General features: G+C 42.4%; 1 protein-coding gene across 1 annotated transcript; it reads right to left on the bottom strand.

The window, feature by feature from the left end:
* Window positions 1–9785: 9785 nt before the first annotated feature.
* slc30a1a (solute carrier family 30 member 1a) lies at window positions 9786–16316 on the bottom strand. The gene is made up of 2 exons (XM_040017692.1): window positions 15279–16316; window positions 9786–13385 (listed from the first exon to the last, which is right to left on the bottom strand). The coding sequence occupies exons 1-2, from the start codon at window positions 15850–15852 to the stop codon at window positions 12493–12495; spliced, it is 1467 nt and encodes a 488-aa protein (XP_039873626.1). The 5' UTR covers window positions 15853–16316; the 3' UTR covers window positions 9786–12492.
* Between the last annotated feature and the right edge of the window lie 198 nt (window positions 16317–16514).

Raw genomic sequence — 16514 nt, forward strand, 5'->3', positions numbered from 1 at the left:
ACATCACTTTTCCATCCAAATTCAATCAAAATAATCATGTTTCTTTCCTCATTTTTCTTTTCCTCATCATCTCTTTAGAGAAACATCTGGCTCCATTATACTTTTTTTGCGCACCAGGGACTTGTAGACTGTCAAACTGCTGTTTGAATCTGTGACGTCAAAAAAAAAAAAAAGCTGTGCGTGAAAAGCACTAAAGTGGGCTGAAAAACAAAGTGTCAAAACATTTGGTTACAGCTGAGGGGAACCGCAGAGGTGTGGGTGTGCTGAAAGCGACACCTTTAACCATCTACATCTAGCTCTCAAAGCAGCTCTGTCAACAACATGTCCAAAAAACACGAGCAAGACTAGTGATGAATTACTTTACAAAAACATGTTATGTAAAACAAATCCCAGCGTTCCCTGTTCACCGGACTGCACTGAGATCGGCCTGCCAGCTTACAGTCGGCTAGTCAGCTTGGCATGGCCACCCTGAGGCGTGATTTGCTGGCTGTCACGGCCATATTGCAATGGCAGATGGGTAGAAATGTAATGAAACGAAAGAATAAAATCCTCCATGAAAACTGGAGTTCACCTTCTGTGCAGAATGATCTCTCTTAAGCCTGGGTGTTGGCAAATTACTGGCTAATTGATTTAGTCTATATTCAAAGTCTAGGGGAAAGCATTTCTGAAAGCTTTGTTTTCAGAAAAGCAATAGTGCACAATAAATGTATCTACATTTGATTGACAATAACATCCATAAATTAAATTGTTATTATATAGCTTTTACCCTTTGTCACTTTCCTCTGTTGTGGTTTATTTACTTTCACAACTGAGCGAACATTGTTGCACAAAATGTGGAAAATGAGAGGGAACATTTCTGTTACTATAACTACTACAATTCACTATAACTCTGATCAACGAATAATACCAGCTAATTCCAGCTTAGTACTGAAAAACACAAAGAACTTGTACCTGGTGCTTTGAATAAATACTGTTTCTAGTCTGAAAGTACTGATGGTTATTTTCTAAGCAGTCAAAGATACACTGCAGGTTTGTTGGAAATAATGTCTTTAGCATCAATGTTCAGTGAACTGACTTTGGTGTCTTTATTGTGCAGTCAAAAAGAAACAAGCTCCCTCAGGCTGGATGGAGAGCGCTGGTGAACTTCAGTTTTTAGGCCTCCTCGGGGATCTGTTGGGATCAGATTCAGACTCTGACTAGACTACTCCCAGATTTCCTGATAGAAAAACTTGTTCTAAACCTTCAGCCCAACCAAAGGTCCTCGGCACCTTTTGGCTAACCCCCCCATTGGCTGTCAGGTACCTTTAGAAGTCAGACTGGTGGAGTATGTCACGTCCAATCAGTCACAGCAGACGGCTGCCCCTCCATCTGATAGAGGGTTCTTCCTGTTAAAATGGGAGATTTTCCTTCCCCCTGTCACCAAGTGCTTGCTTAAAGGAGGTCGGCTGATTGGTGGGATTTTTTTTCTAATATTGTAGGCTCTTTATCTCACAATATAAAGCACCTTGAGGTGACTGTTCTGATGTTACTCATAGAGACCACTGGGTCTGACCCCAGCCACACTGAGCTAGACTGTGGTTGGTTCTAATCTTCTTCTGTGTAACCAAATCCAATAAATTTGGTTATTACTGATTAAATGATTGAATAATTTAACAATAATTGGTTATCATTAGCTCACAGCTTACCCAGCATACATGAAAATACCAACAAAGAGAACAACCCTTCAATACAAATTCGAGGGTAAAAGGGTGTACTCTGTTGTCATTGGTAGTTCAGCTTTTAATTCATCCTTACCATAAAAGTGTTCAAGTCCAGATCTGCAGTAACTTCTCCAAATGGAGGACACTGCAGTCGTTTTCCCTCCAGAATGCCTTTCATCATAAATAATTTAAAAGACTTAATGTCCTTCAAGAATAAATGAGATGTACAAGACTATAATATGCCGGAGTGCTGGTACATGGAGAGGTTTTTACATGAACTAGATATTTCAGTCTCATCTTTGATTGTTTTTCTGTGTTGCTGTCGAATATTGAACAAAGTCAATTTTAAAGTGGGTTTGAAATATAGCAAAATGTGGAATTCACTGAATCTGTGTGTGTGTGTGTGTGTGTGTGTGTGTGTAGGAGGGGAGCATATTAAAGCCTCTTCAGTCAGGGATAGTCCTTCCAGTCGTGAGCTTGCTGGTTCTCACACACGGTGATGATAGCTTGCGCGTGTGTCAGTCGGGGGAGGAGGGAGGTACGCGGTGTCCAACAGCAGCTCATACCTGTGTGTTTGTTTCCAAAGATAATGTTTGTGAATCATCACAAATCTGTGAGCTGGAGGCGGAGAACGTCAGGAGAAAAGGAAGCGCGGCTAAGATTGCGTAACAGCAAAAGTCTGTTTGCAGCTTCATCGTGACGCGCGACAAAATGCAGAGGAGTAAATGTTCTAGCCTGATTTAATTATCACCAAACAGTTACATGATTAAAAACAACTTTATTGATCAGTGACAGGCAAGCTGGGGAAACTAGCTGGTCATTGCTTCTGCAGTCATAGCTTGGGGCCTCCCCACTGAATAGGTCAGGTTTCTCTGACGTGACTGATTAACTCACATAAAAAGGAAGTGCCGGGGTGGAGGGGGGGTTACAAAGCAGCTTGCAGAGTCAAGCTGAAGCAATTTAAACAGCACAGCCCATATGAGATTTGCCAACAACACATGTAGAAGAGTGCTGAGCAGTCAGCTGATGTGGGCGGACACTGAGATCAGCTGATCTTGACTAGATTGCTGGCTGAGAATGACTTTCCATGTTCAGTTTATATGCCGTTTATAAATGGAAATAGCCTATTAATAACATTTTATTGTCTTTTATGTCACTGACTTTATGATATATTCAATACAATATAAAGGAGTTGACTTTCAATCAAATTAAATTAGTTTAGGTTAAAAAAAATCCATGTAACCGTATTAAAGTTTGGATTTTGCTGTTGTTAATAGTGTGTATAGTCTATTAATTCTTTTTACAAAATCAAACTGGGACACGATTACATTTAATCTATCCATTCTTGCTCAGTTTTTGAGATTTTCTGGTCCTTGGGAACTTCACACTTAAAGCCTAGCTGAATAAAGCTGCATAATAGGTGACGGTTCATGAGGCTGACAACAGTTTAGTAAAAAGAGATGGTAATAAAACTAACACAAATATAGAAACAGAGAACCACCTTTATTAAAACACGACTGTAACTTCAATCAGGTCAACTTAGTGCAGTAGTAGGATAACAGGATTTTGCATTAAAGTGATGGGATTATGATTTTAACTCAAATAAAAGTAGCTAATATTTAACTGTCCTGTGTCCTCAGATCTTATAGAGATGATAAGCTGTTGCAGTGTCCGCATGCTGAAATGCTGAGCAGCCGTTACATGAGTCTATGAGCATAAGACATTAAAAGAGGAATCTTCCCTTTATGCAGATTGCATGATAGAGGACGGGGAGACAGTGAGTGTTTGCTCTCTTCTCTTCCTATCATGCTGTTTATCAGTGAGGAATTATTTAACGCTGGGTTGAACCCGATCAACTCTGCGATCAAAGTCTGAGAGGCTGGCCAGTGAGGCCGTACAGTGCGAGCGTCAGTGAAACATTAACCGAGTGTTTTCCCTACATCTTTCTTCAACAGCCGTGAGAACAATCCAAGATTCAATTTGCCACTTTCTCCACTTTCAGTTTTTCAATTGTTTCACAAGATCTGAAACTGGGTATACAATCCAAAATCGATAGAATAAAAACACAGTAAAAAAGTATAAATGCATCTGTGCTTTGATGAAACAGCATGTCTTGACCTTTTTTCTGTTGTCCACATCTCCACAACATCAGCATTTCAACAGCGCTGATAAAACTTTTCAGTCTACGTGTCAGCACGATAAACTGGAGATAACTTCCACGAGAAATCGATTTTTGACCTTTGAATTTGCTGCTTGACCAAAAAGAAGAAAATCAAAGCACTCCTCTTGTTAGATTCTTCCTGCAGACTAATACAGTAACATGATTTTAAAACTATATCACCGCTGTTAACACACAGCTGCAACAGCTGTATTTCATATGTCCTATTTTCAGACATGAGGATACTGTTTCAATTTCGTCATTATAACTTCCTTGTCTCCTCCCTGTAGTTGTGACATTACTTTCAACCTGTGCACTGCACTGCAGGCATGCACTCCTGCTGTGGTGCAGACCTGTTTATGATGTTATATAACTGAGTGCTTTGTCCCTGTTTCTCACCTTTATATTAATGTCAGAGTCCATGCTTAACTTCTGATGTCACTGGGAAAAGACACACATAGAGGGATTCCTTCTTTTAGTAGTTAGCTGTCATTATGGTCTCATTGTGGGTTTTATTCTACTTTTGCTTCAACTTTTTTAAAACGGGGAAAGATTTGTTTTTAAATGCCACTAAAAATCTGCACTTTGTCTTACTTTGTTATTTGTGAAAGTGTCTTTCGTGAGGTTTAAATGAAGTGCAAGTTCCACTTTAGGTTGACAAGGAAAATGTTACCTCTTTTACACAAATGCCTCTTTTGATGAATGACTTAGCACTTCTTTAAGGAGAGGAAACAAGAAAAGAAGAAATGATTTTAAAAAGCTGAAAGCTATTTTAACTTTGATCAGTAAATATGTGTAGGTAAATATGATTACATCGTAATTTCAGATGTAATCAACAAAAATTCTGTTTAATTCAAGGGGTGTTAAACCCTTCATCACCCTTGTGTATCTCCTCTTTGTAATTTTTGGCTTTGCCTCTGTGGTGTCAAGATCCAGCAGTTCTTCGGCTTATCCCTCACAGTTGTTTGTCAGCAACATATCAGCTGATTTCATTAAACTTGTGTGATCTTTGTGTGTTGAAAACTCCTTTTATGCCCTGTTTATACCCCACACTTGTTCCTGGACCACTCTGAGAGGCTTGTTGCCGACAGAAGTTGGGTTTTTTTTTTCTTTCTTCTTCATTAGAGTCATTTTCCACTCATTTGAGAGTTGCCCTGAAGGGGCAGAATATGCCTCTCGTGTCTCTTCGGTGCATGTTGACTGAGGACAGATATTTTCTAGAGCACAGATTTGCTGGCTGCAGGCGGTAACCTGACAGCACACAGCCACAGTTAGATTGTGGTGCCTTACTTTGAAGCCACAGGCGTGTAAATGGTTACATTGTAGATGTTATTTGTTGTCTTTTAACAGTATATTCCAATTTATATAATATTTATTCAATTTTTTTTTACTTTTTAATGGGAAATTGGACCATTGTGGTGGTTCCATTTTACTCACAAAGATCAGTTTGGGGTTTTCTTCGTCTCAGGATCATCATCTGAGTAACATTCCTGCACTGCTAATCTCTCTCTAAGATGGACAGGCCCTTTGTGGCTACAGGCCTGCCATGTGATTAAAGAGAGAAGTGTGAGTGAGGACATTCTAGTGGTGAAATCCAGGGAGATTTCTAAGTGATTCCCTTGCTTTCACTGCCTGAGCAATAGGTTTGGATCTCATGTCATGTTCATTTTCTACCTGGGAGGTCTCTGACTCACTCTGATGAATCCCCGGAAGCGTGGGCACTGATGAACTGGTTTGTTCGGTATACACTGCATTGCTTTCCTTTCTTTGCTTTAGTTTTTTTAACATTGTATAGATAGAAATTTCAAAATCAGCAATTCAAATAAGGGCATAAACTTGTGCTATGCACGAGCACAGCTGGGAAATGGTCTCGGGTTCAGTTTAGTTTACATTATCTGAACCCACTGGTAGATTTGGTCTGCAGTTCATAAGTCATATATCATGTGTGCATTTTCAAACCTAATAAGCATAGATACAATATAATGCACATATTGTATAATTTGCACATAATTCACATTCAAAGAGTGGAGTAAAATTCCTCTACAACAATATGAGAGGCAGAAAAATTATTTCAAGTTATTTATGTTAAGGTGGCCGTACAAGCTGCTGAATCATGGTATGTAGTTTTTTTTTTCACCAGGCTGCACATACTCCTGCAGAGATTTTCTTTATCACAGAACTGTAAATCAATTTCTTTTTAAGTCATCATCTCATCTTTACAGCCTAGCAACACACCCAAAACCACCCTGATCTGTCACATTTACTCAAAACAGACTCTCTCAGTAATCAAAGTTCTGCTTTTTTCACCAAAAATCAGGGTTTCAGTTCATAATATCTGAAAGGAACCCATGCCACAAGTGTGCTGTTACTCTGGCAGTCTGTTGTATCAGTCTGCTGAACGACTTGAACCAAAACAATGCATTGCTGCTGTTCGGGTTTCAGTTTAAAAACACCCCAAAGAGGCTCAAAACATCAGCAGGCCCGGAGGGGAATCGTTTCTGACCTGAGCTTGGACAACAGGCCTCCCGCACTGACTAAGTTGAGTTTGACTTGACCCTGGCAGCAGTAAAATCCCAGCATCTTCAAATGTGTCACCGTGGACTGTTTCCCTCCAAACAAAGATCAGAGGCCACTTACAGCAGCTGCAAGAGTAGCTTTCACTGTCACTTTCATTCCTCTTTATTTTTTCAACAGTTTATAGTAGCTGATATATTATTTTGCCTTTTTTCCAAGAGAAGATTAATATCACTGTCATATCTATCTGCCTGCTATAAAACCAGCTCAGCATAAAGATTGAGAGACACAATGAAACACTTGACCTGTAGCCTGTAATACATCAGAGCTTCAAACCGGACTCAAAAGCCTCATCGGGATGCCTTTTGGGGGTTTTGTATCCTGCTCTCCTCTCCGATGCATGGCTGCAGTGACTGCATGTCACGTTGCAAACAAGTGCTGGCAAAAATGAATCCATTTAGTAGCAGCAGGGCGACTTCTCACCCCCAAGTCCAGTGTTAACCCCCGTCCATCTTGCCTGAACTCACCCCATTACTAAATCCAAGGGGCAAAGCTGAGGGGCCAGATGGCCTGGTGCGACCACAGACTTTATAGTCAGCACATGATGACTTCCTGTGTGAGCAGCTTTTGTACCGCCAAACAGCTCTGACCCATTAAGACGTGGGGCTGTGAGGTGGAGTCTCCGTGGTTTTGGCCTCCTGTCGAAGTCGCTTTCCCATTCTTCTGCTTACAAAGCATCAACTGCAGGACCTGACTGATGACTTGCTGGCTAATAGACATCCAGCCTTGAACAGGTGCTGCTGTAACCTGATGTTATTCAACTCACCTGTCACTGGTTTTACTGATACGGCTGACTGAGCAGGGTCATTTATCAGCTCAGCTGTATGTGCAGCAATATTTTTAAAGTTAAAAATGTTTCCTAACATGAATTTATTTGCCCGATTTATTTGCCCACTAGCTTCTAATCACTACATTGTTTTGTTTTGTAGTGAACCACGGCTAACGGACCTAGAATAATAAGATTTACTGGTGCAGAAGCCTCGAGGTTAACATTTAAACCTTTAACACTTTAGTCACCAAAATAATTTGGTAGCTGCAGGCCTAAGCTATACTTAAGTTATACTTAAGCCTCAAGCCTTAAATAATAGCTCCTTTCATTTTGATTAAAAAAAAAAAAAAGGACAGGACATTTATGTAGCAATAACCAGTCACTGGATAGAGCCAGGCTGCTTGTTTTCTTCCCTAGTTTCCAGCCGTTATGCTAAGCTAAATTAACCAACCAGCTATAGTATGTGGGTTAATAACAACCAGCCTTCATTACTGAAATAAGTGCATTTAAAAATGCAGAAATGCTTCTTTTACGTCTTTAGATCCTGAGATTTTTTTTTTCCATTTCTGACCCTTATAATTACTGTTTTTGTGAAACTATGACTTTATTGTTTTTTGTTGTAAACTTATTGTCCTTATATGGTGACACAATTTAAATGGAAATTAGCAGAAAGATGCTTAGTTTTTATTTGAGATAATAACTCAGGCGAGAAATATATTTTTCCGTGGCTGAAACGAGCTTCCATAGAGTCACAACATTAACTGCTTGTGCTGGATTTAAGCTCTGTTACACTGTTAGCTGCTATTCCAGTGTATATACCAGGGGTGCCCAATCCCAGTCCTCGAGAGCTACCGTCCTGCAGCTTTTAGACGCATCCTTCTTCTGACACACCTGAATCAACTGAATGCCTTGTTATCAGGCCTTTGCCAAACTTGATGGCATGCTGAAGAGGTAATCACACCATTTGATTCAGCTGTGTTGGAGTAGGGATGCATCTAAAAGCTGCAGGATAGTAGATCTCGAGGACTGGGATTGGGCACCCCTGGTATATACTGATATTACTACACACGTAGTAATAACCTTCCCTAAATTATTCCATAATTTACTCTGACATCTTAGTACTCTGCACCATTACACAAATGAATATCCTATAACACGTGTTGCTATTGTCTGTGAAGAAAAATCAATTGCTTCATTAGCTGATTGTAGTGACTTTGTGTCAGTGACCTCTGTGGGTGGCTGATATATATACTTTGCACTTTGCTTTCTAGTGTTAGGTGATAATATTTTGAGACAAACCTTTCTTTTAGTAAAAGGATTTTTGCATCACAGAACCAAAGTAGTAAACAGAATATTTCTTTAAATCCAGATGTTCTTATATTCTTAAGCAGCCTTAAGAAAAAAACATCACAACACAACAGCTTTAAACTGCTGTTAAATGAGCCTCTGTGTTTTTCATAGATTTCCGTTGCTTATCTCAGTGATACGGATGAGATGGAAACACACACACAAGCCACAGAGTAGAGGATTGTTGTATTCAGGGGGCTGCAGGAGAACACCTGACTTAAACCCAAGAGTACATAATGAGAGACAACCACAGCACGAGCCCCTTTCTGTCCATGTGAAAGGATCCAGTGAGAGCCTCATGCTTGTTGCCCTTGGAATGCCCCTGGGTCTCTTACATAAGGCCTCTCAGGCCGGCGGCAGTCACATATTCAGTCAGCAGTCTCTCCAGACTTCCATAGAAACCCAGCCGCAGACGGAGGCCAGGATTCCCTGCTGCGAACCGTGGAGAAGCGTTGTGAAACACTGCAATTATGGACTTATGTAACTGCACAAGTCACTCAGAGAGATTTACGGCTAACCGTTATCACTGTTTAGGTAGTTGAGGTTTTTGGAGCTGGATAGAGGACATAAGCCACAAATATCCGCTTGGCCTTACAAGCTACATGAACGTGCATGGGTCTTTACACACAGCGGGCTTGTAAATGTTTCTTTCTGTGTTAATTTGACTTTAACTGATGGCTGTGATACAGAAAGATTTAGATTTCAAAGCACAAGTTTAGAAAATTCGTAATTGTTGCTTAAAACTCTTTTCTATATCCTCAGTGAGATTCTTTTTGAGTGACAGCTTTTTACCTTTTTTTTTTTTCCCTTAACCTCAGCAGCAAACCCACATGCACCACTTGTTTCACCTTGTGCTTCTTTGTGGGTGTTTTGTGCTTTAGAAAGTTCTCACAAGTCTTTTTCTGTGGTCATTTCAGTCTTCTTTCGCAGGTTTGCTTCACTTCGTGCTTGTTTTCCCGTTTGTGTTTGTTTGATTGACATGTTAAGTTAACTTGGAGCTGATCCAGGGTTACTGGACAATTTCCTGACTGAGGTAGGATTATCTAGGGCAGCAAAGGCACCCCTGGGCACTCCTTTGGTCCTTCTCTGCAGCAGGGAAAAGCTGAAAGGTGCTCTGGCTTTTGCCATTACCACCTTCCACCTTCTGTAATTTACTAACTTTTTAAAAAGTGGTGCTCTATGTAAAAATGTACATTTGAAAAGCTGGAGAAAGTAAGAATGAGACTAACTCGGGTTCTTCAGCTTTAACGAACATGTTTTGCTTTAATTTCACAATAACACACTGGACAGGTACTTTAGGTATATATGTCAATACAGTGGCATGCAGAAGTTTGGATAATTTGCAAAATAGTTTAGGTTACTGTGAACAGCTAAGCAAACAGAGGATGGATTGATCTCCAGAAGGCAGAAAATTATAGATTTTTAACATTTTACGCAAGATTTGACCTCACAAATAATTTTTACTGAAGTCTTAGACCTTAATTTGCTTTTAGGTCTATGGCTTATTCGCAATAACTGGGAAAAGTTGTGAGTTTCATATTTTAAAGCTTTATACACTCTGATATTGCTCCTCTAAGGCACTCCATAGCCGTCTGGAGATTAAAACAAGTGGTGCCCACTCAGGAGGAGAGAGCAAAGCATTTTCAGATAGTTGATCCTGAAGTCTGCAAAGAATTTAAGGTATACTGGAAATGCAGCTCAGGTGCGAAAGACAAGGAAAACTTTGACCTTTGGGAAGATTTATCAGAGTCTGGAGACGTTGTGCACCGACCTCCTGTGCTGTGAAACGTGCAAATATGACTCATTGGAGAGTCAGCAGACGAAACTCATCAGGCCAAATAAGCAAAGGTATGCTTGGGGGGAAAAAAAATGGATAAGGACTTTCATTAGAAGAATACTTGTTCAACTGTTAAGCATGGGGATGGCTTTGACCATGCTGTGCTGCAGCCAGTCCTGCATTCACTGGTGAAAAGAAGAGTGGATTGATTTAAATACCGGCAAACACTGGACAAAAAGATCTGAAGATGAAGAGCAGACTTCTGACAGTTTTCCAAGACCCTCACAGTCAACCAACAGAAAAAAGTGACCATGCAGAGGGTAAACCTATTATTTACACACTTTAAAAATAAGTCCATTAACCATTATTTGCCTTTTGGAAATAAGGTAATCGTTTATTAACTAGTCACAGTAAGTCATGTTGACCAGCAGTGGACAAACTTTTGCATGCCACCATACAGTTCAAAAACACATCAGCTGATTCATCATATCTAAAATTTAAAAAAAAAAAAAAAAAAAAAAAAAAAAAAAAAAAAAAAAAACCACCACCACGCACGCACGCACACTTGTTTTCGATTTGCACATAGAGCTCAAGTCATAAAAGAGTAAAAGTGACCAAACATTACAAATGGAAAAAAATACATATCCCAGAACACATTTCTATAATGCAAAATAAATCAAAGAGTGGAAATCCAAAACTCATCAACAGGTCAACTTCACACGGTATCTGTGCCGATGAGGGGAAAAGTTGAAACAAATTCAAAGGCCACTGTATGGACTTCAGTTCAGCAAACAACCAGCTCGGCTCAGCTGTCCACAGCAGAGGACACACAGAGCTATATGATGAGTCATTCCCCCACACACTGTCATGAGTAATATAGTAGGATACCAGCAGACGCTGGTAAGCAGCAACTAGAGCTCTTAGTGGAGCTGTTAAAAAGTCGAACACCAGGTCTCAGTTTGGTCATGCAGACAACACAGAAGGTCCTGGAAATATATATATTTAAAATTTAAAAAAAAAAAAAAAAAACCTCCCTCAGCATGGATTGTGACAAGGTGCCGAACACATTCATGAGGGTTTTTAAAACCCAACAGAAAGCTTTCCAGTACAAATTCAGACGGAGGTTTCACTAAATGGCGAACAGTGCTCGTTTCTTTGCAACTCTCTGGCTTGCGAGGCATCGAAATTTAAGAATAAACGTTTATTTAATTAATTAGGTGACTGTGCCACTGCGAGAAGTCCTGTTACACCGAGTCGACTATGCTTAGTGCCATATCGCAACAGTTTTCTTTAATTAAAAGGCAAGGTGAGAGAGGTGTTGGTACGGCTTTTGTATCCAGCTAACGACTGCAATTAAATCCGAGTCAAGGCCAGACGAAAACGTCTGAGAAACAAAATCATTATAAAAACATCACACCTGGAAAAAAAACTGAATTCAGCATAGATGGTCTGTCAAAAGATTTCAAGAAGAGAGAAAAGAGAAAAAATAAATGTTTATCATCCAAACTAAACATTACAAACAGCATCTACAGAGAATAGATCATTTCTAATAACTTAGGTACATAAATTATTATGCAATACAATACTATTCCATCTGGAGGCCAGAGGGTAAAGAAAATAGGTGTGCTTGAAGCCTACACAAAAAAACAGGAAGGTAGACTCTTTTCCAGCAGGTCCATAGGCTAAATAAATAACCTAGTGATGTGTGTGCTGTGTGTCCATTTGGAGGAGGGAATGTCCCTCTGATCCCTTCGGTCCACTGAGAAGCTTTGGCACAGAAACACCATGAGACGAGATGAGACATCACAACACGGTGCTAATGAGGGACGCTCATGCAGGCCTTGATCCAGTCCTAGTGGAGATGAGGTCAGTGCAACCCAACATGCATCGCAACCATACCCCCATACTGCCAGAGCCACAGACAACAAGGGAGGGACTGAGTGGCGGAGGAGAGGCTTGGGGGGGTTGAACTAATGCTCAATGTATGAACATGGGAGGGAGTGAAAGGGGTTCAGGCGTGTAGATGGGCAATAATCGAAAATAAAAGGACCTATCGGGGGAAATGATTAAGCCACAAATAGTACAGCTTCCTGCAAATGATGATGATGTTTTTGCTCAAAGTGGAGGTTTTCTTGCTTCTCCTCTGCTCTTCTCCACACCCTTCATCTCACAGAGATGACTCCACTTCTCTGGCAATCCTGACCTCAGCCTCAGACCCAGGGCACACCTGAACTACGACCCCCGCCGCCTCTGAAGTCTCACTGATCACCTCCAGGTTTGAAGCGACTGCAGCCTTCTTGTCAGAGCCGGTGTTCTGTTTGTCCGCAGCGCCGCAGCACAGCTTGGGAGCGCACTGAGTCCGACAGGAGAGCTCGCACAGGGAGTCTCGAGACTCTGAGCTGAACGTGACAAACTCGGGCTGGATGGTGGTGGCGTGGATGCCCTCGTTGTGGAAGAAGTCCTTGATGCGTTTGGCCACCTCCATGTAAGATGTGGGGTCGTGGCATTTGATGTGCGCCGTGGCGATGATGCGGCTTCCGGCCAGCTGCCAGATGTGCAGCTCGTGGATGGCCAGGACGCCGTCCAGGCTCAGCAGACGCTCGTTGAGCCGGTGCATGTTGATCTGCTTGGGCACGGTCTGCAGCAGGATGAGGGCCGACTCTTTGAGCAGAGGGTAGGTAGTGTACAGCAGGATGCTCACCATGATGATGCACAGCGTGGGATCAAGGTAAAGAACCCAGCAGGGGCCGGCGAACTTCATGGTCGGCACAGTTGGACCCACGTGCAGATCGACAACGGTGTTGTTGTCATGGTAATGGTCAGCGGAGTGGCTGTTGACGCACGGATTCACGCACTTCTCACCTTTGATGCAGGGCTGCCACACAAAGGTGAATATTATAGCGTTGACCACTACGATGACGGAGCCCAGGGCGTCGCCCAGCACATGCAGGAAGACCCCGCGCATGTTGAGCTGCGACGACGAGTCGTGGTCGAGATCCATCTCCTCATAGTGGGTGTTTCCATTCATCTGCACCTCTGTGCTGCCTTTACAGCTGATTTCTAAAGATTAAAAAGGGAAAACAGAGATTAGTTTGGAACAGTTAAATAATCAAATGGACTTTGACACACAGGTTTCACACAAATTATACAGACCAGGGTTTATCCAACATAAAGAAGCATGTGTTTCCCACACACCCTGAAAGAAGATTTTATCTGGGGCTAACAGGTTTGTTAGTATTTAATATACTAAACCATAATAACACAGTTTAGGTTATCAAATTGTAAGAAATTGCAAGGACTAAGGTAACACAGTCCCTTTGTCTAGACTGACTGTGCTTATACCCCCCACCCCACGGGCCCATTCTGAGCATGGGGACTATGCACACTGAACGATTGTTAATCATATAGTTAAGATGGGGGGGGGGATCATGTCACCTGACAACAGAATTCTGTGCATTGTCCTGTTGTTTTTGGTCATGTGATAAGAAAACATGTATTCAGTTTTGAATAAAATTAAACCCCACTTTCCAACACCGTCAAAAACTCCCAGTGAACCCTACTCGGTTTTGGTTTTCTCCTGGTAAAAACCCTGGATGCCATCAAATGGCAGCCAGCTGTTAAATACAATGCCATTATTAAGAGCGAAAGGGGAAAAGTTCATGTGAAACTACATAACAATGTTGCAGATTTCACTGCTGAAGACTTCATCTTGTGACTGAATCTGTGCTATATAACTGCCCAAGGCCACACTCAGGAAAACAACATGCCAGATGACCAAAGAAAAAAACCTAAACGCGGCAAAATGCTGCTCAGTAATTCACATTAGGCAAATTCAGTTAGTAATGGCAGGCGGCGTGGCAACACACTCTAAGCTGGGGCAACGGCACCTGAGCAACGGTGGCTCGCTTCCATCCCAGGGACCAAGCTGGTCTATTCATCAACGGCTAATGGTGTGTCTGGGGCTGTCGACTCCACGGCTACACTGATGTATGGCCCAGTAACAGCAATCAGTGCATGGAGGGGCGGGGGATATAACCCCCATTTATTGAAACTGGCAGGGTCTAACAGTGCGGGGGGAAGAATAAATGAGTTTCTGTATGTTTAACCCTTCAGTTAGACTGACCAGCAGAAAGGGCCATGGAAGCTCTCCAGTGCTGCTGTGAAACTTTTTAACTGACATGCAGACACCAACATGAGGTTATCAGTACAATCAGCTTGTCTGGTAAAAAGCATTTAATGTAACAAAAATGTATGGTGGACAAGCTGATTGGCCAGCTGCTGCCCCACTTTGGCCTTTGACCGGTTTTTCTTCCACTCAGTAGAAGCACAATTAAATTAAGAAGAAGCTAAAATAAAAGCTGCCTGTATGCAGATGAGTTTGTTTTGCTTCTGATTCTTTGCTGATAGCTGACAGCCAGGTGAGTGTAAAGGGTGGGCACCTACTTCACTGCATTTATTTTTAAGCTTTAGTTACTAATTATTTAGCAGATAAGGTAACTCACTAAGCTCTTCAGGGGGTCAGGAGACTTTACAAGGATCCCACTATAAGTTTTAAATACCGGCCCAAGCTACAGTCAGTGTGGAAGTTCAGGTAAAAACTTAAAATCGAGTTCAGTTTGACTCAACTGTGTCAGTCAGAAACTTCTCGTTATCATTATTTAGAAGCCAGAGTGAAACCTGAGGCTTTACCCAGGAATGTCACCAACACGGAGACCATGTTTCCAAGGATAGAATAACCCAACAAATATGAGACGCCAAACACATATGTCAAGAAAAAAAAAAACAATACGGATTAGTCACTTGGGCAGTTCTCAGGACAGGCTGATGCACTGTTACACAATCTGGAGTGCTAACAGTGAAGATAAAGACTGGCACATGTATCCAGATTAATGGTGGGATAGTGAGGGTGGACTGTCCATTTCAACACTAAAGCACCAACAACTCATTGCTCACCATTTCTTGGTCTCCCATCGCCTGGGCTGTTGTGATTTCCCACCAAGTTGTTGGTCTCCTCTCCCGAAGACCCGTTTCCAGCCTTCGAGTTCTTGCTCGTTTTGCCCCGCTTATTCTTACTCCCATGAGAGTGCCCTCCGTGAGAGTGTCCGTGGCCTCCGCCCGCGTGGCCGTGGAACAAGCAGAGCCCCAGCAGGTTAACCAGAAGCCCCGCGGCACCGACCCCGGCCACCACCACTGGAGACTCGATCTCGTGGGGCTCGGTGAAACGCTCGACCGCCTCCAGGACGATGGTGAAGCACAGCGCCGTGAGAAAGACGGCATTGACCAGAGCCCCCATCACCTCCGCTCGGATCCAGCCGAAGGTGTTCTTGTTGGTCGCCTGGGTTTTTTCCGCGAACCGAACCGCCACTAGAGCCACAACGAGTGCGATGACATCCGACAGCATATGGAAGGAGTCCGACAGCATTGACAGGGACGAGGTCATCCGACTGACCACCACCTCCACGATGAAAAACCCAAAAGTCAATGATAGCATGCACAGCAGCCGGGCACGATTGGGTTCGCAAGCCATTTTTCCTTCCTCACAGTCGATTCAAGTTTAAGTTAGGGTTGATAAGTTAGCGTTGAAGAAATCAGCAGGTTTGAGAAAGCCCAAGAAATCCCCACGACATCCGCTGGTTGGCTTTTCCGTTTAACTCCGGGCTACGTTAAGCTAGCTTGGCTCCCTGAGACAATACGATCGCTGGTAATATCATCCGCGTAAAACACTCTTATTCGGCGACGGAAGCAACACTCGGCTATATCTGAGGACAAACACACACCGAATCAATTGGCGATTAAAAAATGATTCAGCAACCGTATAAATACCAGCACCTTCCTCGCTCGTTTTGCCAACGAGCTCCGCTTTGCAGACGGCTGAAACTTTGCACCCGAGCCGGTAAACTTTCCACACGGAACACGGCACATAGTGGGACACGCCTACTACGATTTCCGTTGGTCGACGAGCTACAGGGAGGAACGTAATTGGTCACGTTCTGCAACTCTTGCAAGTAGGCGGCGCAAAGAAGCCAAACAACGGCGGTTGCTACGCACGCTAATGGCAATTGTAATATCGCGATGAGGTCCGTAACTGATTCGTAAATCTTGGCGTTTCAGCTGAAACCAGGTGACTGCGAAGAATCACAGAAACTGAGCCCTTACCAGTAAAAACACTTTTTTATACAATCAGTGGTC

This window comes from Simochromis diagramma, unplaced genomic scaffold, assembly GCF_900408965.1.
Source record: "Simochromis diagramma unplaced genomic scaffold, fSimDia1.1 OVJJ01000802.1, whole genome shotgun sequence".
Taxonomy (NCBI): domain Eukaryota; kingdom Metazoa; phylum Chordata; class Actinopteri; order Cichliformes; family Cichlidae; genus Simochromis; species Simochromis diagramma.